General features: G+C 44.7%; 1 protein-coding gene across 1 annotated transcript in view; it reads left to right on the forward strand.

Moving 5' to 3' along the window:
- The first annotated feature begins 316 nt into the window (after positions 1 to 316).
- CKS2 (CDC28 protein kinase regulatory subunit 2) overlaps positions 317 to 27173 on the forward strand; it is a 181816-nt gene continuing 154959 nt past the window's right edge. Inside the window, exon 1 of the mRNA XM_044064310.1 lies at positions 317 to 526. Within this exon, the coding sequence (XP_043920245.1) occupies positions 468 to 526 (59 nt within the window). The 5' untranslated portion in view covers positions 317 to 467. The remainder of the gene's footprint in view (positions 527 to 27173) is intronic.

Genomic DNA, 27173 nt, shown 5'->3' on the forward strand with positions numbered 1-27173 from the left:
AATTACCACGTCTGTAAAACGATACTAATGAATAAACAGTCTGCTGTCAAACAAATATTTTACATAAACCAAATTAAACACCACTCCTAAAACAAAAATAACTACTTAATTTGAAGGGTATACAAAACAGTAGAAAAAGTTTAACATCAGCATGTAATAATGAAATGTATCTTAGAGCAAATCAAATAAGCAATACTACCAACCTCTCCAAAATCATTGGACAGTTTCCCTTTCACTATCTCCCGCGAACAGCACATGCACTGCAACTGGAAGTGACACTACAGATCGTAGGCGTTATTTCATTTTTGGCCAATAAGCGCGAGCCTCATACTTTCAAATATCTGTGGAAGGACGTAGGAGACGTAGTGGCGGTTGTGGAGTATTAAAAGTTTGTTGTTGGATTTTTTTTATGAACTGTGTGAAGGAAAAATTATAAGTTTTTATTGATCATTTTTCTCAATATTAGAATGGCCCATAAACAAATTTATTATTCGGATAAGTATTGCGATGATATCTACGAGTACAGGTAAATGTTTAGACAAATTACTAACATATATATATATCCTTCGCTGAGGATTTTTTTTTTGTTTATTTTACGTTCGTGTAAGTCATTGTTCGTTCACCGGAAATAACGTGTTCATATTTAAGATATAATTTGTTTGTGTTTGCCATTATTCAGGCGTTATGTCTAGTTGTTTGATGAAATGTGCTAAGTAGGATATAGGCTGAGATTATTCACAATGAAATAAATTTGTTGGTAGAGTTGTATAGTACTCTTTGCAGAAGCGATGAAGGTCCACAGAAATTTTCTAATGGATGTGTATATATCTATGTCTAATATATAGATGTTTGTGCGTAACTTGGTCCATAATACTTGGTAAAAGATGTATAGAACAGTGAAACTGAACACAGCAGTGATTTCGTTTTACATACTGCAAACCGCCGTAGAAGTGTACTTAACTTTCATTGGGCGGGATGGGGCAACGTCCTATTGGAGTGCAGTGGGTTGAGAATCAAAATAGTGGTTTGTCTTGTAATGTCAGAGGGGATGAGAAAATTAATAGAAAGTAAATCTGTAGTACTTTCTATTTTGCTTTAATTGGGTATGCAGTGGCTGCTAACTCTGGGGTACTTATTCAGAAGCCATCGGCAGTAAAGTCTTACTTTCAAGGTTAAGTCATCTTGTCGCATTCCTCGCGTGTCACATACTTGTGCTACAGTTTACTGTGCAAGGAAAGTCTCTCCTCAAATTCTCTTTAGTCCTGTTTCTGACCACAAGCCTTTTTTTGTGTTTGTGGCGGTAGTAAATTGAGAGAACTTGGCGTTATTGTATTCTAGGTCCTTCGTATGGTCAAGACACTGCAGAAGTGGGCGTGGCCCGCTTGATGTGCCAAATTGCCCCCATTTCCTATGCAAATGATGTACGGTTGACTTGTGACACATGCTGGAGACGTGTCTCAAAGGATCCCACCCCCATGCTGTGGAATGGGCTCCCCGACCTTTCAGCTGTCCAGTTTTTTCGCAGGATGTCCAGATTTGTCTTGTGTTCTTGGTCTGTTCCTCATAAACTTGTGGTTTTCTGGCAAAACACTGGGATTGTCTGAGGATTGGTTACCAGATATATAGTTTCATGCTTAAAATCGTTTAGAAAATGTATGTTAAAACAATCCTTGTTATAAATGAAGAGTGTTGCTAGAATAGCAGTAGTTAACTGTCCCTATTTTTTTGGTCTTTGTTCCCCTGTTTTGTTAGGTTTAATGCAAGAAATCTGGGTAAAGATGTTGAGAGGTGTTGTGTAAAAAGAGTTTATTCCTGGGTGGGAAGTCATCAATTTACCCCCGGTCTGACCCCATGTCTCTTATGGACAGGCCACCAATAAGAAAAGTGTTGTCCTAACTTATACCACCCCTACAAATCCGTTAGTTTACCTCACGACTAACATGCCCCGTCAATATAAACTCTCATGACAGTTTGGGAATGCTACTAAGCTTATAAGGGTGCTAGTGGGGCGATATTGTAGGTCTCACCAGTTAGTTTCGTGCAGAAGTGGGCGTGTTGCAAATTGAATGACAACCTGGTCTGCATATTTAATTTGCTCGTGCATACATGATATGAAAATATTAAATGTACAAACGGTTAGTACAGTATCGCTCAGGAAAGCTGTTCTTAATAAAAAGGTCCTGCCAATGATACTGAGGAATTGTCGGCTGTGACATCTGCACCAAAAAAGTCTGGGCATTTAATTGAGGCAGTGAACCATCGCATTCTGACTGACAAAGAGAACTATAATGCTGTACGGTAAAAAGCCTGACGACATGTGTTTTGACGGTTTCGTTTCTTTCCTGATGTATATATTATTACTGCAATAAAACTTGTCAATTACAGATGTTGGTAAACCGTTTACTGTTATACTCGCTCCTCCAAGAAAAGGAAACCAGTCTGGTGGACTCCTGCCATAAACAAGCTATATAATAGAGGAAACTAGTACAGAAAAGAGTAAAATCCCAAGAAAGGAAGCCATCCCTGATCAGTATCAGCACGAAACTACGATCCCTCATAAAATCATCGAAGGCGAGCTTTGAGAGAAAATTTGCCATGGACTCCAAAGATTAACCACAAAGCATTCTTTAGCTATGTCAAGAACTCCAGAGATAACCACAAGGCATTCTTTAGCTATGTCAAGAATCTAAGTGGCAATGCTCAGATCTGCTTGGAGTTGGTGCAGAATGGCACAAAATACAGTGAACCGACTGATATCGCCAACATCCTGGCAGACAGGTTCAGTGCAGACTTCACCCACAAAAGGGCCCATAACCATACCAGAAGAATGTAGAGTCCCTGAAATCACAGGCACTCGGGTTAGAATAGCCCTCTCCAAAGTCAAAAACACAGCATCAATGGGACCAGAGTGTGTCCCAGGCTGCGTCCTATACGAGCTCAAAGACTGACTAACCCCTCACTTAAAACACACTGTTCAAATTCAGCCTCTCCACAGGCTACGTACCCATAGAGTGGTGCACAGCAGTGGTTATTCCGCTCCGTAAAGGTGGAGCCACAACAGACCCCGGGAACTATCACCCTATAATCCTGACTAGCTTGGTCTGCAAGGCTATGGAACACATCATCATGGAACTCATTAACAGAGACATTGGGAACCTCCAAACACTGGACCCTACCCAGTTCGGCTTTAAGGGCAGATCATGCCTCCTGAACCTGGTGGACTTATTTGGGACAGTTACCAAGGCTATAGATGAGGGAAAGGTGGTACACACAGCCTACCTAGACCTCACAAAGGCCTTCAACACCATTCCCCATTCTGGTATTATAGATAAGCTCACCGGTCTGAACATGAACTCTTATGTCACAAGGTGGGTTGCCAACTGGCTCACGGACAGAACCCACATGGTGAGAGTGGCGGGAGCTAGATCTGATTCTAAATCTGTTACAAGTGGAGTTCCCCAGGGCTCAGTCCTAGGACCCCTCCTGTTCGGCATATACTTCTCAGAGGTACAAGCAAGCACAGGAGGACTATGGCTGACCAAGTTTGCAGACGACTGCACAGTAGGGGCTTTAATTGACTCTCCGGCTGACACAGACATCCTCCAAAAGGGTCTCACTGAGACGGATACCTGGTGTCAAAATCATGGCCTCAAGCTAAATGCCAAAAAGTACATAGTCATACCCTTTGGAAAAAACTAAGTACCCACAAACTACTACATAGGTGGTAGTCCCCTAAATACAGAAGATGTAATAAGGAATCTGGGGACCCAAGTAGATAGTAATCTCATCGTTGATAATCGCATTGCCAAAGTGGTTAGAAAATCCTTCCACGTGGCCCACCTGATCACAGAAGGGTTCGCATACAGATCAAAAGAGGTAATTGTACCCCTCTATGACTGGTCTGGTGATTGATGAGTAGAGTACAACGCCCCGTTTGGGATGTACCTCACAAGACACCTGCAACAATTGGAAAGACCACAGAAGTACCTCACCAAGAGGATCATTGGCCTCAAACAGATGTCCTATGCAGCCCGACTGAAGAAATTACAGCTGTATTCTGTTGCATACCGCCTACTCGGAGGTGATTTCTGCCTGACATACAAGGCCATGTCCAGCCTAGAATTGATGGACATGCTCCACCTAAAGAAAACCTTATCCCCTCAAGCCACACGCTCTAGGGATCTAAACCTCACCACAACAATAAATAGGATGTGCTGGAGGGATAGATTCCTGTCCCAGAGACTTCCCATGCTTTGGAACAAGATCCCAATCTACATTAGGCAGAACTCCTCGCTAACACACTTCAAAAGAAATCTTGAGTGGATGGGAAACAAAGTTTACCTCGGGGATCACTTCAGTAGCTCTGCTAGACAGAGGTGCAGGTAACTAATCTAAGGGGGCGGCGAAAGCCAACACATTCTGGCTAGGTGTATAAATGCCTTCGGGCAGATAGCCTAGTTACCTACCTATGAACCTATTTACTGTCATACTACGTCAAGTGCACTTTTTCTTCAGTTGTACATTCGGAGGGAATGTATTTTCATGAATGACATATGGGTTTGGGGTGGGGCTTGCTACTGTGCATCTGGTGAGGCCATCAACTACAATATCGCCACTAGTGGAACGTTGGCCTAGTAACAACCAAGGCTATGTGCCAGTAAGTCGCATTTTATGAATAGGCCCTTTATCCCGGCCTTGCCTCTGATTGTAGAAGTAAATGCTTGTATGGTATATCATGTGTGTGCACTCTCCTTTTCAGTTTGGTACTACCTATACTGACAAGAAAATGATTATCCCCATCACTGATATGTTTCAGAGCTGTGTGGGTTTGTCTGAGGGCACCATCATTGACTGGGATTTTGGCTAGGTATATACATATTTGTACATGTCATTGGGTGTTGGGATAGTTGGGTTTTACTACTGTGCATATGTGTGGGGTACTAGGATACAATAACACCAAAAACCACACAACCAGTGACGAAGTTTGGACTGAACCTTGGGTGCAAAGCCGAGTTTGTCTAAACCAACCATAGTGGCCTACTGAGAGCGTCAGTATGAGACAGAAATAAAGCTCCATTGCAAGCTCCCATTAGGAGATGCTGAGAAGCAACCACTTTCTTTTTGAGGACCTAGATGAACTTAGTTGGGTGCCATGATGAGGGATGCTGCATAGTTGGATGATTCCTGTGGAATGTGGCTCTGGATCATACTGGAAGTCCATGGGGATCACCCCACCCCCAGCAGTGATTAAGCTTTAGTGTGGGCCTTGAAGGTAAAGAAGTTTTAACCTTCTCTGACCTCCTGTTGAGGTATGGCTGCAGGAGCAACTAACTTGTGTGGCAGGTAAAATAAATAAATAAAATAAAAAAGCTTCGTATATTGCTAACCTTTCCCCTTGTCTTGTAATGTGGTGTACCCTTGTGCAGATTGCTTTATGCTGTAGAGCATCCCTTTTTGAGACTGTTTTGATTTGGGTGTAATTATTTTATTTATTTTACATTTGTTGACCGGGATAGTCCGACTGGATACATGTCCATTTTCAGCGGAGGCCCGGGGAGAAAAGCTCCACAGAGAAGAGTAAACACATTAATTACATACAGATAAATACACAGTCACAGGAATAATATTTTTGGTTTAGATACATTTGCCAACAGCGTGATTTAATTACAACTCAAAATGCTATAATTTTACTAAGTTGTTGCAGGATCCTAGCTGTTATAGAATACAGTCAGGCAAGGAGGAACTTGATTACTGCAGAAACCGGAGGAGATAGAATACAAAGGTCGTTGGTTGATAATTATTTGAAACTTAGAAAAACAAGAGTAGCGTCTAGTAGGTACAGGGGAGTGGGTATAGTACGTGTCAAAGAGGACTAGTCTGGATTAATACATGGGCAAAGCCAATGAGACTTAAAAATTGTTTAAGATTATTTTTAAATTGACAAAGGGAGGTAGAAAGTCTTAGGTTATTAGGGAGGGAATTCCAAACCTTTCCTATAGAATTGGCAAAGAGAGCATCACCGCCCGAGTTGTTAGATTTGATAGTTTGGTCCAAAAATCTGTTTGAGGAGCGAAGACAGCTAAGATTGGAGTAGGGAATCAGAATTTCACTCAGTGAAGGGGTTTTATCAGGTTGTTTGATTATTTTAAACGCTTCAGTGAGTTGGTTCAGTTTAAGAAGATTGGGTAGTTCTAGCCAGTCAAGTTTCCTTAGATTAAGACAATGATGGGTTCTATGAGGAGCACTTGTTACAAATCTGGCAATGTGATTATAGGCAACAGAGAGTTTGTTAGTCTCATTTTTGTTGAGGAAGGAAAGGACACGAGAGGCATACAATAGGGTAGAGAGGAGATGCGTACGTGCAATAGTGAGTTTGGCATTAGGAAGTTTTTAATTCTATACAAGGATCCAAGTTTCTTATTTACTGTCTTTATGGTTTGACTGATATGCATATCAAATCTAAGCTTATCAATAATGACCCCTAAAAGTTTAGTGTTGGTATCAGGCTCAATTTTGGTACCGTTAATAGATTGAACAAAGAAGGTACTGTTATTAGATTGTGGAGAAAGTTGAACTGGTGGAGGAACTGAGGTGGGGAAAAAATAATTTTTTTTTTTTTTTTTTTGGATTTAGGATGAGTTTCCGTTCTGCGAGCCATTTTTCTACTGCAGTAAAGCAGTGTTGGGTGACTACTTGTAGATCAGAGAGAGAGACATCAGAGCAAATAAGGGTGGAGTCGTCTGCGTATTGTATACAGGTGGCTTTAGGGATAATAGAGTGAAGTTCATTTATGAATACAGAAAAGAGGGGACCGAGTATGGAGCCCTGAGGAACTCCTATGGTATTAGGCAGCAGGTGAGATAGCTTATTTTCCCATTGGACTGCTTGTCTTCCAGAGAGGTAAACCTTGAACCAGCTGAGAGCTGGATTATCAAGGTGTAAGGTTTCTAGGGTGTGGAGCAGAATCTCGTGATTGACCATGTCAAAAGCTTTTGACAGCTCAAGAAAGAGTGCAGAAGTTATTATTTTGCTGTTACGATTTTTATTTACGGAGTCAGTAAAGGAAAGTAGGGCGGTGGTCGTACTATGGTGGGGTCTGAAACCATGTTGAGTATGGGACAGTAGATTGTTTAGGTTAAGATAGTGAAGTAATTGTTTATGAACACATCTTTCCATAATTTTGGCTATTGGAGACAAAATTGCTATGGGTCTATAGTTCGATGGTTCAGTGGAGGAGCCACCCTTATGAAGTGGAATGACATAGGATATTTTCCATATTGAAGGGATGATGGCCTCTGTTATAGTTCGGTTAATTAGGACTGAGATAGCAGCAGATGTTATAGCCTACCCTATTTGCAGGTATTCAGCTGGGAGTCGATCGGCAGAAAGTGTGGTTGGTTTGAGTTTCTTCAATAAGGTTCTAATAGGTTCATAGGTTCATACTAGGCTATCTGCCCTATGGGCATTTATAAGCCTAGCCAGAGTGTGTGTGGCTTTTACCACCCCTTAGGATGAGAATACTATACCCATTAGTTTGCTGTGCCTCTGTCCAGCAGTGACACAGAGATGATTCCCGGGGTAAACCTACGATCTCCCATCCACTCGTCAAGATTTCTCGAACAGAGTCAGTGAGGGGCTCTGCCTCACATGGACTGGGATTCTGTTCCATAGTGTAGGGAGTCTCTGGGTGATGAATCTGTCCCTCCAGCACGTCCTATTTATGTCCGTGTTGAGGTTTAAGTCTCTTGCTCTGGTGGATTTGGATTTTTTGAGGTGGAGCATGTCCATTAATTCCGTTGGACATGGCCTTGTATGTCAGGCACAGATCACCTCTGAGCAGACAGTATGCGACTGAATAGAGCTGGAGTTTTTTCAGTCGGGCAGCGTATGACATATGTTTGAGCCCCTTTATCCTTTTGGTGAGGAACTTTTGGTGTCTTTCCAACTGCTGCAGGTGTCGGGTAAGGTACATTCCGAATGGGGCGTTGTACTCAATCATTGGTCTGATAAGTGAAGAGTACAGGGGTACAATGACCTCTCCTGATCTGGATGTGAATCCCTTCATGATCAGGTGGGCAATGTAGAAGGTCTTCCTAACCACTTTGGCAATGTGAGTGTCAAAAGAGAGGTTACTGTCAACTTGGGTCCCCAGGTCCCTGATAACGTCTTCCGTGTTTAATGGATTACCACCTATGTGGTAATTAGGGGTTACCTTGTTTTTCCCAAAGGGTATGACTGTACATTATTTGGCGTTTAGCTTAAGGCCATGACTCTGGCACCAGTTATCCATTTCTATGAGACCTCTCTGGAGGATGTCTGTGTCTGATGGAGTGTCAGTTATGGTGCCCAGTTTGCAGTCATCTGCAAATTTTGTCAGCCACAATCCCCCTATGTTTGCCTGCACTTCAGAAAAATAAATGCCGAACAAGAGGGGGCCCAGGACTGAGCCCTGTGGGACACCGCTCGTGACCAGCTTAGAGTCTGACATGGCACCAGCAACTCTAACCCTGTGGGTTCTGTCCTTGAGCCAGTTTGCAACCCATCTTGTGACATATGGGTTTACATCTAAGCTGGTGAGCTTTTCTATGATGCCCGAGTGGGGTATTGTGTCGAACGCTTTTGCTAGGTCGGCTGTGTGAACTGCCTTACCCTCATCAATTGCCTTAGTGACTGTTTCGAAAAAGTCGACCAAGTTCAAGAGGCAGGATCTGCACTTGACAAAGCCAAATTGGGTAGGATCCAGTGTCTGTAGGTCCCCAATGTCTTTATGAGTTCCATTATGATCCTCTCCATAGCTTTGCAGACGAGGCTAGTCAAGCTTATGGGGCGGTAATTTCCAGGGTCCGTAGAAGCACCGCCTTTGTGGAGTGGGACCACAGTTGCCGTACGCCATTCTTTGGGTATGTATCCTGTAGTAAGGCTAAGATTAAACAGCAGCCTTATGTGTGGGTTTGGTTCCTCATAGAGTTCGTGTAGCACACAGCCAGCCGGGGACACCGTCCGGTCCCATTGATGCTGTGTTTTTTGCTTTAGAGAGAGCCGCTCTCACCTGGGCATCTGAGATGTTTGGGAGGCTAGACTCTGGTGGGATAGATATTTCTCCTTTTGGGGGGGAGGGAGGGGAGAAATTTGCACTGAACCTGTCTGCCGTCTGTTGGCAATGTCTGTGGGTTCAGTGATTTTTGTATCATTTTGGACTAATTCTGAGCATATCTGGGAGTTTCCACCCAGGTTTCTAGCATAGCTAAAGAAGGCCTTATGATTGTCTTTTGTGTCATTAGCGATTTTTCTCTCAAAGTTGGCCTTGGATGATTTTATGAGTGATCGTAGTTTTTTGCTAGTAGTGATCAGAGATGCCTTCCCTTTTAGGGATTTTGCTCTGTCATGTAGTAGCTTTCTCCTCTTGTTGTAGGGTTTGTTTATGGCTGGGGTCCACCAGACCGGGCGCCTGCCTTTGGTGGAAAGGGTCTTGATTTTATTAGGGATTGCTTGATCCATACATTCCTGGAGGTGCAAGGCATTTGTAAGGGTTTCAGCAGCGTGGGTTGTGGTTTCCACTGGCACGGGGGCCTTGAAGGATACCACTCCAGTCTTAAGAAGTGTGAAGTTTGCTTTTGAGAAGTTCTTCACTGTGGTCTTTTTTGCTGGGGTTGGGGGCGGGATGTGGATTTTATGGTCTGATCTCACCAATGAGGGATATACTTCCGGTGTGGAGCATTTTGTCCCCATGTTTGTGATGATCAGGTCTAGTATAGTTTCTCCTCTTGTGGGAATGGTGACTAGTTGTTCCATAGCATTTGAGTTTATGAACTCCAGGAACCTTTGGGGCTAGGGTGTTGGGGCTTGAGTAGTGTTCTCAGTCTATGTTTGGGTAGTTGAAGTCACCCAATATGATGGTGTTTGGAGAGACATTCCTACTCTCCAGTGTCTTCAGGAAGGCTGTGTGGGTTTCCTGAGTTTGAGAGGGTGGTCTGTAGCATGCTACAAACTGTAGGGCAGTTTTACCTATGGTTAATTGCACCTGGATGGTCTCCGATGCTTTGTGCGTTGCCACTAACCTGGAGGTGTGGGTATCCTTTATGAATATGGATACTCCCCCTCCTTTTGTGGTTCGGTTCAGATTTTGGGGCCGGAACGCATGATATGAGGTATAACCTGATAGTGCTGGGGTGCTCTCAGGAGCCTTGAACCAGGTTTCAGTCACAGCACAGACATCGATGTTCTCCATACTGAGGAGGGCTTCGAGGGCGTGCATCTTGAGGTTTAGACTTCTGGCATTGAGCAGTATTACCCTTAGTTTTTCTCCATTTTTGTTTTCTAGGGTGGTAGGTTTATCATTTGAGCCTTGCCTAAAAAAGGCACTATGGGGGTGGCAAGAGCCTTTGCCAATATCCGGAAGCCCAGGGGTGACAGGTGCAAGCCGTCCCTTGCGAAGCAGCGTGGCTTGTCAAGCATGTCATCCCAGTCAGACAGACATTGGATCCCCTTAGAATGACACCAGTAATTAAGCCAATTATTAAAGCTGATCATTTTGTCTCTGTATTGTGGCATCATTCTTGGTGAGGGTAGGATACTGGTCAGGGTCATACCGGCCTGGGCTACATAATCTGAGAGCTCCTCCTATGTCTCTTTTCATGTAGTCCAGGGAGGTACGTCTCAGGTCGTTCACACCGGCATGGACAATGACTGAGTCATACTTGCTGTGGAGTGACCTGAGTGCTTGTGTTATGTGGCGGATTCTAGCGCCTGACAGGCAGCTTACTGTGATCTTTTCCTTGTTCAGTCTGGTGAGTGGGACGTCAGTGTGTCTGACTATGGAGTCGCCTATAACAAGTGTGTCTGGCATTGTGTTTGGCCTTAAGGGCTGTGACTGTTTAGCACACTGACTTTGAGAACTATGTGTTGCATGTCTTATGTCTTGAGGTGGCAGTTGCTTGGGTGTCTGCTTTGGAGGCCTCTGTAGTTTTGGTAGATTTTTGATCAGTGCCTCCGAGTATGTCTTTGTGTGTTTGTGTTTGTTTTGCAGTTGTGATAGTTGTATGTGAAACTGGATTTGTGGTGTGCGTGGTTTCCTTCTCCTCCTGTCTGGTCTTGCCAGTCCTGAGTTGAGAGAGCTCAGCCTCCAGTTTGGCTATATAGTTGCATCTCTCACATGTATTTGTGTTTTGTGGGAGAGTGGGTTGTCTGTGTACATGAGGCAATTGTAACATTGCCTCAAGATGCCCAGATTCACCAGCTGAACAGGAGAGGACGCTAGCAACTGACCCTTCGACATGCTAGAAAAATTTGCTGTGTAACTTGAGTCAGAAGGGACCTATAGGGAAATGGGTACTCAAGGGGATTCTAGGCTAATGTAGTACTTTTAGTATATAAGTACTTTAGCTTTAGGAGCAAGTGCTGAGCTTTTGAGATAGAGAATAGACTGTTTAGATTGCAACTACAGAAGTTCTAAGGATAAAATTGAAGAGCAGTCTTTACGGAGCCAGAAATAGTTTAACCGGCGCTGCCCGATGGTGCTCTATGAGCAACTCCACGCTAAATCACGCTAAAGCGGGCTTTATTACAGGTGGCTGAAAAGAGCTAGGAATTGACCCAAAATGGCCAATAGACTACAAGTTTCTGGCTGGAACCACTCCTCTAGGGACAAATAGGCTGCTCAGTGCTCCCCACTCCCACTGGTGAACAAAGACGCTTCCTTTTATCCAAATAAGGATATGGAATAGCACAGGAACCAAGACAAAGCCCAGAGATCAGCAAACTCTGAAGACTGGACTATTCTAGTTCAGTAAGGCGGGAAAACAAGATTTGTTTTTTTCTTTTTTGCAGAAAACGGAGGAAAAACAGACAGTAAACACTTTTAAATGGCTAGCGCACTTGAGTGTGTTAGCACTACAGGTAAAATTAAGCAACAAATAACTTTTTAAAAGTGCAAAACAGTTAATCAACACACAAACAGTTTAAATAGAATGCAGAGCTGTATAAACAGGCGAAAATGCAGTCGCTAAGCAGTAAATAATCAAAAAGCCAGAAAAAATACTTAAATCAGTTATAGCAAATACAGTTATAACAAATGCTCTGAAATATACTGTATATTTCCAAAATGTTTGAGAAGGACAGTCAGAACACAAGAAGGTTCAGGCGAAAGAGGAAAAAAAAAGAAAAAGTTTTACTTTTTGAAAGGGAAAAAGGAGGAACAGAAGGCCTTATCAAATGTTCTCTCTGTATTAGGCAGAATGAACTAATGACACTAGACTGGGAGGTGTGTCACAGTAGGGGCGGGCAACTGCAAAGCCACCAAGTATTTAGCCTACAGACACAGCAAGCACTACAGAGACAAATGAAAGTTTTTAAACAGATAAGGATTTGTGAAGATACTGAAGAGGTGGATGTTGGCTGAAGGGTAAGGGAGGAGGATGATTCCTCAGAAACATTAAATAAGGGGGAGGAAGGAAGAGTTAGTTGATTGGCTAGTGACTGAATGGTCTCTGTAAAGAAGGAGTTAAAGGTATTAGCTGCTACTTCTTGGTTTTTACCAATAAGTGTCTCCGGGGTGGGAGTGGACGATTTGGTTTTACTTGTCTTTTAGTTTAGGTTTTAGATCCATGTCAGTCAGGGTTAAGTATTTGTTTAGAAAAACAAATTCCACTTGTTATGCCTTAGTTGTAGATTGTCTGTTTTTATATAAAAACTGTTTTTGCAGTTTCTGCCTGGTTTTTCTCTTCAGTACAAAGTGGAATGCTAATCTTTAAGAGGAGCAATACTGTGGAGAGGTAATGGAAGTGCTGCAAAACTTGTTGCCTCACTCTTTTGAAAGACTAGAACAGAAACATTTAGTAGTTTGAAGGTCTGAGTTCTCAGTTCTCTAGTTCTGGTTATTCTTTGTCTAATTTGCTCTGGCTAGGATGCGAGTTGCTGTATGCATTTACGTTTGTCTAATCCTTTTGTTTTAGAGTTGCTGTATCCTTTGGGTTCATAGGTAGGTACTAGGCTATCGGCCCGAGGGCCTACGTAATCCTAGCCAATAAGGTTCCCTGGTTTACACCACCCTAGAAAGTTATTTTCTTGTGCTACTGTCACACAGAAGTGATCCCTGGGGTGTATTTTCAATTTCCCATCCACTCCTCAAGATTTTTCTTGAAGAGTGCTAATGAAGAACTTTGCTTGATATAGAAGGGTAGCCTGTTCCAGACTTTGGGAAGTCTGTGGGACAGCAATCTATCCCTCCAGCATGTCCTGTTTATTGTGGTGACAAGGTTTAGGTCCCTAGACCATGTAGCTTGGAGGGATTGGGATTTCTTTAGGTGTAGTCCATCGGCTCTGGGTTTGACATAGCTTTATATGTTGGGCAGAGATCACCTCGGCATAGGCGATATGCTACGGAGTAAAGCTGAAGTTTTTTGAGACTGTCAGTATAGGGCATCTGTTTGAGGCCAGTAATCCTCTTTGTGAGTACTTCTGTGGCCTTTACAGCTGCTGCAGATGTCTTGTGATGTACGTTCCAAAAGGGACGTTGTACTCTATAATGGGTCTGAGTGTCAAGTATGAGAATGACCTTTTTTTTTTTTTTTTTTTTTTCCTGGATGAGAACCCTTTTATGATGAGGTGTGCCACGTAGAAGGACTTCCTGACTGCTGTGGCGATGTGATTATCAAAGGACAGACTACTGCCCACCTGGGTCCCAAGGTCTCATCACGCATTCAGTGTTAAATAGACTGCTGTCTATGTAGCAGTTCATGGGTACAGAGTCCCCCCCCCCCCCAAAGAGGATGAGATTGCACTTTTTGGCATTGAGCTTGAGGCCATGGCTTTGACACCAGGCATCTGTCTCAGCGAGCCCTTCTGTAGTATTTCTACATCATTTGGGGACTCTACTATGGTTCCTAGTTTGCAGTCATCTGCGTAATTCATTAGCCAGAGGCCTTCTGTGTTGGCCTGTACTTCAGAGAAGTAGATGCCAAACAGGAGAGGTCCAAGGACTGAACCCTGTGGTACTCCACTTGTCACTGGTTTGAGGTCAGATTTGGAGTGTGCAACTTTTACAGTGTGGATTCTGTCAGTGAGCCAGTTGGCAACCCATCTTGTGACGTAGGGGATCTATACCTAGTTTAGTGAGTTTAGCTATAATTCCAGAATGGGGGATGGTGTCGAAAGCCTTGACGAGGTCAAGGTAGGCTGTGTGAACCACCTTACCCTCCTCTACGACTTTGGTGACTGCCTCAAAGAAGTCGATCAGGTTCAGGAGGCATGATCTACCTTTCACAAACCCGAACTGGGTGGGATCCAGAGTTTGGAGTGTACCAATGTCTTTGTTTGAGATCCATGATATGTTCCATGGCCTTGCAGACCATGTTTGTCTGGCTAATAGGGCAATAGATCCCAGGATCAGTGGTGGCTCCCCCATTGTGGAGTGGGATAACTGTTGCTGTACGCCATTCAGTGGGCGCACAGCCTGATGTGAGGCTGTAGTTGAACATGGTGCTTAGGTGGGGAGCCAGTTCATTCTAAGTTTGTGTAAAATGCAGCCTGGGATGTTGTCCGGTCCCGTGGATGCTGTGTGTTTGGCTTTAGAGAGTGCAGCTTTTAGCTGCGTAGTTGATTACAGGGACTCTGCATTCTTTCTGTATAGATATGGCCCATTTAGGGGGGGGGGTAATGTTATCTGCCAGGATGTTGGCACTATCAGTTGGTTCTGTAGTTTTCGTGCCATTGTGCTGTAGCTCAGAGCAGATCTGGGTGTTGCCATTGAGATTCTTGACATAGCTACAGAATGCTTTCTGGTTGTCCTTAGACTCGCTGGGTTTTCGCAGCTAGCTTTGGAGGATCTTATAAGTTATCTCAGCTTTTTACTGAGGCTGAGCAGGGAACTCCTCCACTCATGGGATTTTATCTTTTTGCAACAATTTCTTCCATCTGTTGTACAGTTTTGTTTATGGCAGGGGGCCACCAGATTGCCTTCCTTTATTTTGGAGGATAGCATCTTGGTTCTGTTTGGGATAGCACGATCCATGCACTCGTAAGTGTTAGTGCATTTGTGGAGGATTATGCAGTCGTAACTGTATTGTCCATCTGCATGGGTGTCATGAAGTTCACCACTTTTGTCTTGAGCATGAAGTTGGCTTTGGAGAATTTTTTTTACTGTGGTTTCCTTAATGGGGGGGTGGGGGCGGGATGTGGATATCAAGGGTGATTAGCTTATGGTCGGATCGGACCAACGAGGAGTTGACTTCAGGTGTTGAACACCGGTCACTCATGTTGGTAATAACTAGGTCTAGGATATTGTTGCCACCTGGTGGGGGTGTGGATAAGTTGATCCAGGGCATTGGATTTTATGAATTCCAGAAAACGTTGTGTGAAGGAGATGGTATACGAGTAATTTTCCCAGTTAATGGTGGGGTAGTTGAAATCGCCCATTATTAGGGTGTTTGGTTGAACCCGAATATTTTCCAGTACATCAAGAAAAGAGAAGTGGGAATCTTGGGGCATGGTGGGGGATCTGTAGCAAGCTACAATTTGGATTGCAGTTTTGCCCTGAGTTAGTTGCACTTGGATAACCTCGGATGCATTATGCTGAGCAACTAGCCTGGAGGTGTGGATATCCTTAATGAATATGGTCACACCTCCGCCTTTGGTGTTCCGGTCCAGGTTACATGGCCGAAAGTGTGGTACGAGTTATAGCCTGGTAGTGCAGGGGTGCTGTCTGGAGCCTTGAACCAGGTCTCGGTCACTGCACAGATATCGATGTTCTCCAATTTAAGGAGTGCCTTTAGTGAGTGCATTTTGAGATTTAGACTTCTAGCATACAGTGGTGAATTTGTCATTTGAACCTTGCCTAAAAAAGGCACTGTAGGGGCGACAAGAGCCTTAGCCAGTATCCGGAATCCCAGAGGCGACAGGTGCATGCCATCTCTGGCAAAGCATCGTGGCCTGTCGACAATGTCATCCCAAGCAGAGACAGATACTGGATCCCCCTAGAATGACACCAGAAGCTCTGACAATTGTTGAAGTCTATCATTTTGTCCTTGTACTGTGGCATCGTTCTGGGCGATGGCAGAATGCTACTCAGGGCTAGGGTCATACCTGCCTGGGCTACATGATCCAAGAGCTCTTCCATGTAGTCCAGGGAGGTGCATCTCGGGTCGTTCACACCAACATGGACAATGGCATTCATATTTGTACTTGTTGTGGAGTGACTGAGTGTGTGTGGGTTATGTGGTAGATCCTGGCACCTGACAGGCAGCTGACAGTAACATTTTCCTTGTTTAGCCTGGTGAGTGGGACATCAGTGTGCCTGACTATAGTCACCTATGACTAGTGTGTTGGGTACGTTGTTTTGCCTTATTGGCTGTGGTTGAGTGGCACACTGGGTCTGTGGGCTATGTCATTTGGGTTGTGTTGGGGGATGGAGGTTGCTTGCGTTTCTGCTTTGGAGGTCTCTGTTGCTTAGACAGATTATTGAGAGCCTACGCGAATGTTTTTGTTACTATGTGTGGATTTTTGTGGTGTAGAATTAGTGAGACTATGTGATAAGTGTGGTGTGGGTGTGGTGCAAGTGTTTACCTTCTCTTGAATGTAAAGTTTGGTCTTGGTTGGAGAGCGCTTTACCTCCAGTTTGGCTAGATAAGTGTATCTCTCACAGGTTGTAGTGTTGGGTGGTAGGAGGAGAGGGTTGTCTGTGTACATATTTTCTCCATTGCTCCAAGATGCTCAGATTCATCAGATAGACAGGAGAGAACACTGGGAGCTGACCCTTGGACATGCCTGAATAAAAAAAAAAACTAGTTTCCTCTAGATAAGTGAGGAAAGTGACCTCTCTGGTTGAATTTTTTTTGTATATTTACATTGACATCTTACACTATTACTAGTGAGAAGACTGCTCCTGCAGAGCCTGCTTTTCATCCAGATGTTCGCTACTCCAGCCCTCATCTTCCCTTGCTAACATTATGTAGTGTCCTTGATGCGGCAAGTCGTTAAGTAGGACTCTAATGTGGTATTGTATTATTCCCCTCCTAAAATGCCTGCTGTGCCAACCCCCCCCCCCCCATATGCCTTCCTAAACCCTGTGTCTTGTACATCAGTTATCTGATATTTATTATACCACAGGCACCAGAACAGGTGCCAGTCTTGAAGTCAACCTCACAAGCACTATAAAAAAAAAACTATAAACGGCCACATAAGCATGCCAGTTCTGGCCATTTTTTGGGATCCAGCACTGTTTTTAGTCCTCCCAATTGGCCTGAAAGAGAAACGTACCACCATAAAGGAGCAGCAGACACGAGTCCCCCATCTGAGTTGAGCTTTGTCAAAACCAAGGAATTGGTTCATCTTGCTGGACTAACTCCCCTTTCAGATGATTTGGGTGAGTTTGCAGAAATCAGATTCACTGGTCGCTTTGAGGCAGCCTTTTGACACGCAAGACTCTAGTTTGTGTGTGAGACAAAGCAATTATGTTTAGGTGGGCATTCTGTTGAAAGGCTTATATATTCTGTATCCCCCAGGAAGGAGGGTGTATTTGTTGACCTTGTAGCTGGTCCCATTAACTATCAGTTACACTGAGAACCACTTTTTAGAGAACCAGAATTAGTTTTGCAGAAGGTATGCTCACCCTGGTTTTCAGTGTAACCATTTCATATTATTGAGTAAAATGCCAGTAGCACCACCACGGACGATTATTCTTTTAATAAGACGCAACACAAAATAAAATAAGATAAAATCCCCTTGATTGTGTATGATAAGCACTTTCGGAATTATCCTTAATCAGACTCTAACTGGGCTGAACACAGTTTGGGTCCCAAGCCCTTCAGAGCTTTACTGCCACCAAAAGAGTACATTCCTAACACTTTGAGGATTGGTCTGCTTGTGCTGTTCCTTTTGCTGGGTAGGAAGGTTCCTTTGGAGAAAACATTCTATCATTTTCCTCTTCAGGAAAGTCATTTTAAAGCTTGGAAATGTAACACACTTCTTTTTTTTTTTTTTTTTTGTCTGTGAGGGGCTGCTGGCAAGTGTAAACAGTGACTTTAGAAGAACTTTTTTTTCTTTTTTTACTCGCGTTTGCTGCTGGCTTTCCCTGTGAAAGAGCCACCATTAATTCAGCTTGACTCAAACAAGATATTGGTCTCTTGTTCTATTCTTCCAGTCACAAAAAGAAGTTAACCAAACAGCCTTTGCCACCACAGCAGGTTACCCATTTGCCTCGGCCAAAGGTGGGTGGCTGCTGTTGGCCATTTGTTGTACCCCCAGCCACTCCTCTCTTACCTTAGATACCTGTAGTGTAGCACTTATAGCTATTATGGACTGGGGGCTAGGCATGTCTGCTGCAATTGTTGGGGTTTCAGTGAGCAAGTGAGACTCTATTGTCAGTCCTGGGAGAAGGAACAGGGAATGCTTCCCTATTTTTTCTGTGCCCATCCCTGGGGAGGCTGCTCCTACCATTAGTAACATGGTTGGCCCCACTTCTGTCAAACAGAAAACTTGAGTGTGAGTTTAGTCATTTGTTTAGGCATAGTTTGTGTCCAGCTCAGGGTGTACTTCAGGTTATTGATCCCTGTAGTTTCTTGTGAAGGGGATGCTTTTCCTGAACAGATTTGAGATTCTGAATCGGAACAAATGCAGGGTTTTATCCTCTGTTTTTGGGTTCAGACTGAGTAGAGCAGAGTTTGATCTCCCTACTGGGATTTTTCTCTGATACTATTGCTAGAAATTGCCATGTCTTCATTGGGAGAATACTGAAGTTTCTCAGTCCCTCAAAATGAGTCCTTATCGAAGAAATTTCCAAAGCCTACACCAGTTCTTCTGTCCTGTCTACTTTACAGGATGTGAGTTACTGCCTGAAATTTCCTCAGCCAGCTGCAACTTTTAGGGGGGGGGGGGGACAGGATTTTCTCATTCTTAATATACTGTTCGCACCTGGTTAATTCCTGTCCTACTCTTAACAAGGATGGGGAAATCATTAATAAAATTGTGTGCAACTGCAACCTTGATTTTTCAGAATTTTAAACTTGTCAGGCTCTTTATATTCTGACAGACTGTAAAAGTAGGAGGAATGTGTTATCTACAATTTCTTGTGAAGAATCATCTGCTTTAACTTTTTGCACAGGTCACTACTCATTGTTTGCAGTGAGTATGACTACTGTTAGTGTTAGCACCCCCCTGCTGTAGAGGTGACCAAAAAGTGTAGTGAAAGGGCTAAGTTGATTCAGGGAATCTCAAAGCGAGTGCAGTCACAGATCTTCTCACTCCTCTCGATCCTCTAGGCTTTCTGATCACGACGTGGAGAGAGTGGTCAGTAGGTTGCTGAAGTCGCAGGCACTTGCCAAGATGTTGTTCATCCCTCCTCAACAGGTGTCTGCTCCGTCCATTTCTATCGATGTTCCTCCTCCGACTCTATTGAGCTCGGAGCCAGAGTTCGTTGGGGTTCGAGTAGTGGAACAGTTGGCTCCGATAACTCTCCATCTCCTTCGGTTCCGTCTGCTCAGATTCCCTCTATGGTGCCGTCCGTTGAGGGATCTGGGCGCCAGGTCTCCCTCGTCAGCTCCGAGGGGGCAAGTGGCATCTGAACCTTGTTCGACCCCGTTCTCCCTCTCAGTGCTTCAGCGCAGGTGAGCTCAGCTCCTACATCGGCCTCAGGGCCGTCTCCCTCGGTGCGGAGAAGGATTCCGATTTCCTCGGAACCGGAGCCTTCTCTGCATCGTGGCAGGGACGCCTTCGATGTCATGAGGAGTGTGCTGGCCACTGAGTCAGCTCCACTATCGGCCCCATCGGCTCTGTCCCCTGTAGTGCCTGTGCCAACCTCTGCTCCTCCTCTAGACCCCAAGTGTGGGGAACTGGCACTCCAGGGCGCACCCCATTGTGTTTCCTCTTCTTCCGAGGCCTCCCCTGATCATTCAGAGGAACCCCCTCGTAATAAGTGCAGGAGGAAGTACATTGACTCCCCTGAGTCTGTCACTTCTGATACAGACTTAGATGATTCGGAAGGGTCCCTGAGATCCCCCTCTGAAGAAATTTCCTTTTCGGACATCCTAGAAATGCTTAAGCAGAGGGGGAACTGGAATCCCCTAGCCCTTACCGAGGATGAGTCTGTATTCCTGGATGCGTTCTGTTCCCGACCTTCCACCTCCTGGGTTTCTCCACCTTTCGATCCACTTATCAGTGATGTCTCGAAAGGCTTGGTCAGCCCCGGGGACAGTAGGCGACTTGGCAAGTTCATCACAGCACCCCATGATGAGCAGGTCCTTACCAAAGGTGTTCCTGTTGATGCCATGGTGGTAGCAGCAGCCACCAAAAAAGTTAGCGGAAACCTCTTCGTCTGTCCATCCTCCTAACAAGGAGTCTAGGACCATGGACAGATACGGGAAGCGAATGTTTGCTTCAGCGACCTTTTCTATGAAGTCACTGAACTACTTATGCCATTTTACCCGGCTTCAGAGGGATCTCCTTAAAGAGCACTGAGATTCCCTTCAAGATCCATCAGCTGAGGGGGCTCAAGCTAAAGTGGCTTCCCAGCTGGCGACCCTTAATTCTGTAGTAAACTCCTCCAGAGGCTCCCTTCCTATGCAGCCGATAGTGTGAGTAGAGCCACAGGTACGGGTGTGGCCCTTAGGAGGCATGCATGGATGCGGTTGTGTAATTTTGTGGATCCCTTTCGAGCGTCATTCACCAACACCCCCTTTGATGGTTCCTTTCTTTTTTGACCAGAGGTGAAAGACACTTTGACTAGGTGTGAGAGAGAAGGCAAGACGCACTCTGCCGTGGGAGTCCATTTTTCCACTCCTCCTAGACCATACCCCAAGGGTTAGGAGAGTGGCAAAATGTGGTTCCAGCAATCCCAGGGAGCTTCGCCTGACACGCACAGCGATTCTTCCTCCAGGGGCAGAGGGGGAAACAGACGCCACCCACGTGGCAGAGGGGGTCCGCAGAACCAGGGCAACAGTGAATCCTTCTCTGAGAAGCCCTTTCAGCATCCCTGAAGGGTTGCCCGGCTGCCCGCCTCTGGAGGCAGTCTGGGGAAGACTTTCACTGTACCCAAAAGCCTGGCAAAATTTAACGCAAGACAAATTGGTATGGTCAATTATATCCGGAGGCTACAAAATTCCCTTCTCTCAACCCCCCTTACCGTCAAGCAAATCCCTTCCAGATGTTCCACCCAGTCTGATGGACCAAGCAGTCATAGAAGTTTCAAAACTGCTAGAAAAAAGTCATCCAGGAAGTCCTGACCCAACACGGATCCGGGACTTGCTCATGGTTCTTTTTGTTACCAAAAAAGACAGGAAACTGGAGACCGATTCTGGATCTCAGCAGACTAAACAAGTCTGTTCAAAGAACAAAGTTTCAGATGGTCACGCTACAGTCCATTCTACCCTTTCTGTGTCAGGACAATTGGATGTGCTCCATAGATCTTCAGGATGCATACTACCACATGAATTTGGACAGGCGCTCCAGGAGATTCCTTCGCTTCCGGCTGGGACCCAGTCATTACCAGTTCAGAGCTCTGCCCTGTGGTATCACCACAGCCCCCAGGGTGTTCACCAAATGTATGGCAGTGGTCACGGCTCACCTGAGACATCAAGGATTCCAGGTGTTTCCATATCTAGATGACTGGCTCCTCACTGCTACTACCAGGCATCAACTTCTGCAAGCCAGGGACTACACAATCTGCTCCCAGCTAGGCATTGCAATAAACTTCGAAAAATCTGCCTTGTTGCCCTGTCAATCTTATCACCTATATAGGAGCAAGCTTAGACACAAGAAATATGTCCGCAAGGCTACCGCCAGAAAGGGTGTCTACATTTCGCCAGCAAGTACAAATTCTAATGCAGAGCAAAAGGATCCAAGTCGGGTTCGTCCTTCAAACTCTGGGTTCCATGGCAGTGGCAATTCTTCTAATCCCACTGGCCCGCTTTCACATGAGGATCCTTCAGTGGCTTCTGTTCACACAGTGGTCTTTCCAACAGCTGCCCATGTCTCATATGATCATGATTCCAGAAGCATGCAAAAGGCACCTTTCCTGGTGGATGGTCTCCCCACTAGTGACTCAGGGCAGACCCTTCATTCAGCCCCCCTCCGGTTGCCACAGTGACGACAGACTCCTCCCTGATAGGGTGGGGGGGCATTATCAGGGCAGGATAGTCCAAGGCACTTGGCAACCTCATGAGTACCACCTGCATATAAATGTCCTAGAGATGAGAGCCGTGCTCCTAGCATTGCAAGCTCTTAAAGACTCTCTCCCTTCTGGGACCATTGCATTTCAAACGGACAACATGTCAGTGGTGTGGTACATCAACATGCAGGGCGGAACCAGGTCCTACCCCCTATGTCGAGAAGCACTCTGGCAGTGGGCGATTTCCTCCCAACAATTTCTGATTGCGACGCACATCCCTGGGAGGTCCAACGTCATAGCGGACAGGCTCAGCAGAGCTATTCTCATGCCTCGTGAGTGGTCTCTGAATCAGGTAGTTGTGGATCTGATCTTCCGCAAATGGGGACAGCCTTGCTGCGATCTTTTTGCCACCCCCTTCAGCAGCAAATGCAGCAACTACTTCTCCCTTCTTCCGCTTCCAGGTCACACACCCACAGACTCTAGTCCACTATTGGCCTCAGGGACGTCTTTGTGCCTTCCCTCCATTTCCCCTGATACCGAAACTCATACAGAAAGTAATATCGTTGGGTTGCAAAATGATCCTCATTGCCCCCTACTGGCCCCGACAGATATGGTTTCTGTTCTGCACTATTACCTTCTCGATCAGCCCTGGACTCTGGATCCGATTCCAGACCTACTGATTCATCAATCAGGCGGGCTGCATCAGTTCCTCCAAACACTCCAGCTCACAGCTTGGTTGCTCCACTTCCAACCTTAGCCAGGCTTCCCAGCATTCCCCCGGCCGTGCGTGAGATTGTCTCCTCTCAAGTCCACAACTAAAGACTTATACTAGCAAATGGAAATTCTTGTTGGGCAGAGGCTAGGGACGTAGATCCTTTTTCAGCCCCAGTCCACGAAATTTTGGAGTTCCTAGCACAAACTTTTTCATTCTGGGTCCACTTCTGCTGCAATCAGGGTTTAATTGGCGGCCATGTCTAACTTTTCATGTTGGGTTGTCTAATTCTAACATTGTCTCATAAGCTCTGTAAAGCCCTTTTTTTTTTTTTTTTTTTTTGAGGGACTACTCTCCTTAGACCTCCAGTGAGAGATTCCCCCTCCTCCTTGGGACCTTTAATTTGGTACTAACCTCCTTAATTATGTCCCCCTTTGAACCTGTAGCATCCTGCTCCATTAAGTTTCTATCTTAAACACTTTTTCTGGTAGCTATTACTTCAGCCAGATGCGTCTCTGAACTTCAGGCACTATGTGTTCGTCCTCCATACTTGTTTTTTCATAAGGACAGGGTTGCTCTGAGGACTAATCCCTCGTTCCTTCCGAAAGTCTGCTCAGAAAACAATTTAAACCAATCTATAAACCTTCCTGTGTTTTTCCCTAACCACACCAACAAGGCAGAATACATATTATACCAATTGGAAGTTCATAGACCATTGCGTTTTTACTTGCATAGGGCTAAGGATATAAGGAAGTCGGACCAACTATTCCTTTCCTACTCTCTAGGCAAACAAGGTCTCCCAGTTTTCAAAGTGACCTTATCCAGGTGGTTGTCTCACATTATTACTTTCATTATCAATTGAGAAATAAAGTGTTGCCTATCAAACCGAAAGGTCATTCTACTAGGGCTTTGGCCACCTCTGTGGCCTTCCAGTCTAGGTTGCCCATCCATCTGTGCAGCTGTTACGTGGGCAAATCCTCATACCTTTATTTCTCATTACAAGCTAGATATGGTCTCCAGGAGCAGAGCTGACTTTGGTTCCACTGTTCTGAAGAGTCTGTTCCAATGAGTCGCCCAGGATTGTAGGTGCTAGGGACGCTGTCCCAATGGGCAAGAACGAAGGCGAGAGAGACAACTTAACATAAAGAAGTTATGTACCTACCATAACGTTCCATATTAGTTGTCTTCATCTCGCCTTCTTTCTTGCGTCCCACCCTCTGTCCCCCTGTCCTATTGGATCGAGAGGAGTTTTGGTTTCACAGGCTGAGTGTTCTCTGGTTTGTTTCCTCTACTGACTTGGAGAGTATGACAGGTATGCTCAACCTGTTTGTTTGGACAGGTTGATTCTCTGGCTATGTCTGGGGTTAGCTATTACAAACGAGATCTGGGTAGCTAGCGCTAGGCATCATGGGATAAGGGGTAGCCTAGAGCCAGTAAACAGCTCTCGAGCTATAGAAGATGGCAGTCGAAGCAGAGGATCGGCTCCGATCCCAACCAGTAAGAAAGAAGACGAGATGAAGACAACTAATATGGAACTTTATGGTAGGTACATGACTTCTTTTTTTTCAGACAAATGGGTTCTGAAAATCATTCATCAAAGTTGCAGATGGCCGTGGGAGGATTCCGGGGGGGGGGGTGTCATTCCTCATCTTGTCAATTCAACCCCCCACCTGTTCATCAAGTGCAGTCCCAAGGAGTGATGGAACCAGTTCCTCCTCCTTCCCAAGTGGGGAAAAGGTTTTATTTAAGGATAGTGACAAAATGCTTGGGGACCAATTCTGGATCTTTCTTTCCTAAACCTGTTTCTAATGGTTCCTAAATTCAAAATGCTGCCACTTCACAACCTGTTACCTTTTCCACTTTCAGGTTTCTGGTAGCACTAGACTTAAAAGATGCTTATCACATCCTGGTTTTGTGTATCTGGATCACATCCGTTCTCTCCCTTACCCTTTGGACTATCCAGTGCACCAAGAGTGTTCAGTGTCCAGCTCTTGTTATAGCTCACTGCAGTATCCACATTTTTCTGTATTTAGATGACTTTCTTACTTTGCAGAGTCTCTTTCAAGGTGTCTGGCATCTCTCTTGGGTGAGAGATCTCTTGCACAAACTGGGATTCCAAGAGAACATTAGTCTCTGACTCCCCCACACAGGATTGTGTTGTGGGAAGTCTGATGCACCTCAGTTCAAAGAGCTTTTTTTCCATAGGAGAAAAAAAAAAAGACCAGGGCATTTTAGATCTATTTCTAAGGTTTTGCCACTGCTAGGGTAATACCTCAGGATTCTGGGTCTCATGGTATCTGTTTCCATGATACAACTAGCAAGACTGCACATGAGAAAGATGTAGTGGTATCTGAAGTGTCTCTGGTCCCAACATATCTTCAGATCCCAGTACTGGGGTTGGTTATCTTTTGGTGGAGACTATGGTTATCCCTTTCATCCTCCCTGCTCAAAAGCAGTCCGTTGCCATGGAAGCTTTGGATTTTGCTTGTAGGGCAGTTTCTGGAGGGATACAAGTGCAGGGAGTGTGTGGGCAAGGACAGATGCAGCATGTAAATATCAGATGCTTGCCCTGATGAAGGCACTCTGCTCAATACCATATTTGGTCCCCAGGACCTGAAGTGGTTACAAACAGTACCACAGTCTACCATCAGGCAAGGGGAAGTGGGGTCATACCCACTTTGCAGACTAGCCATGTTAGCTTGACATGAGCTTCACAGCACAATATCATTCTACAGGTGTTCTGCATTCTGTCAGAGCAAGCTTGTGTGGCAGATGAGCTGAGCAGGACCAGGGCTTTTTTTCCTCTGAAATGGAAACTAGATTTGGGGGTGGGGGTTTCTTCTGAGCTTTCCTTCACCTGTGAGGAATTCCTCAAATAGACTTCTGTCCTTACTTTTTTGAACAGTCAACTGGCAACATTCTTTCAGGTGTCCATGCAAAAAGGGCCTGGAAGACCACTTTTCTTTGGACAGGAATGTTCCTGTATGCCTTTCCACTAATATCCAGGATACTTCTGAAGATTAGGAAGGAATACCCCCAATGTCATTGTGATGACTCCCTTCTTACCTAGGAAACACACTGGCTCTCCCTCCATTTAGAAATGGCTAGAGGTAATTACCATAAATTTCCTCACAGACTGGATCTACTCACGTAAACCAGGTGTTGTAATTCACCCCAACATCAATCCTGTTCAGTTGACTGCCCGGATGATCCGATCTTAATTCCTTGTTTACTGAGGATGTGCAGCAGGTACTAATGGAGGCAAGAAAGCCTGCTACTATAAAAATCATATTGCCAAATGGAAAGATTTTTCTAGTTGGTAGCAACATAACTACCACCCATTCGATGTTAGCTGTCCTGGTTTAACAATATTTGTGAGGGTTTATATGGCCTTTTTTATTCCTCTGTCCATGCCTGCCCATGTATCATTCTCTTCATGCAGTCTCTTGTCAAAATGTTCTTGAAAGGAGTTGTGCACAAGAGGCCGCCTATTCAACCTGTAGCCCCTCTTTGGTATTTTAAGTTTGTTTTGGAGAAGCTAACATTTGCTCCATTTGAACCAGCTAATCTGGCTGACCTTGAGGCTCTTAACCTGGAAAAAAATTTTTACTGATCTCTTCAAGAATGGTATCGGAGTGCAAGCTCTTTGAGTCTACCTTATTTTCCACAGGGACAGGGTTTTGTTGAGAAATGGTCCTTTTATGCCTAAAGTGGTATCATAGTTTAGTTTAAACCAAATTATTCAGCTCTCATTTTCTTTCCTGAATCAAAATAAAATGAGAAGATACTCCATACCCTGTATGTCCACAGACGGCTGTCTTGACAGAACAAAATATTTCAGATCTTCATATCAGTTGCTCATTTCCTGAAGGTAAGGGCAACCTGTGCCAGACAGTTTTCCAAAAAGTTGTTGTCTAAGGCTATACCCAACTAGAACAATGCTATTCCAGGCAGGGTAGAGGCCCACTCTACCGAGGCCTTGGCTTCATCTATGGCTTTTTAGAAGGGGTGGATTCTAGGAGATGCTGTTTGGTCATCCTCTCTGTACATCTCAAGAAAACTTAAATGAAGGATAAAATACTCCATACCTTGGATGTCCACAGACAAAACTAATACTACCTTGACACAAAATCTTTCAGTCTTTTAATCAATGCACTTATGAAGGTTAGAAAGGACAACCTGTGTCTTACAATGGACTAAATAGAAATAGTTGTCTAAGGCTGTTACTTTTTATAATCACCATAAAAAATTTTATTCCAGGCTGGGTCAAAGCCCCACTGTACTGAGACTTTGGCTTCTTCAGTGGCTTTTTGGAAATAGATTCTAGAAACATTCTACGAACTGCTACGGTCCTCTGTACATTTGCCA

The sequence above is a fragment of the Protopterus annectens genome, chromosome 2.part2 (assembly GCF_019279795.1).
Source record: "Protopterus annectens isolate FY-2018-M chromosome 2.part2, PAN1.0, whole genome shotgun sequence".
NCBI classification, from domain to species: Eukaryota; Metazoa; Chordata; order Ceratodontiformes; family Protopteridae; genus Protopterus; species Protopterus annectens.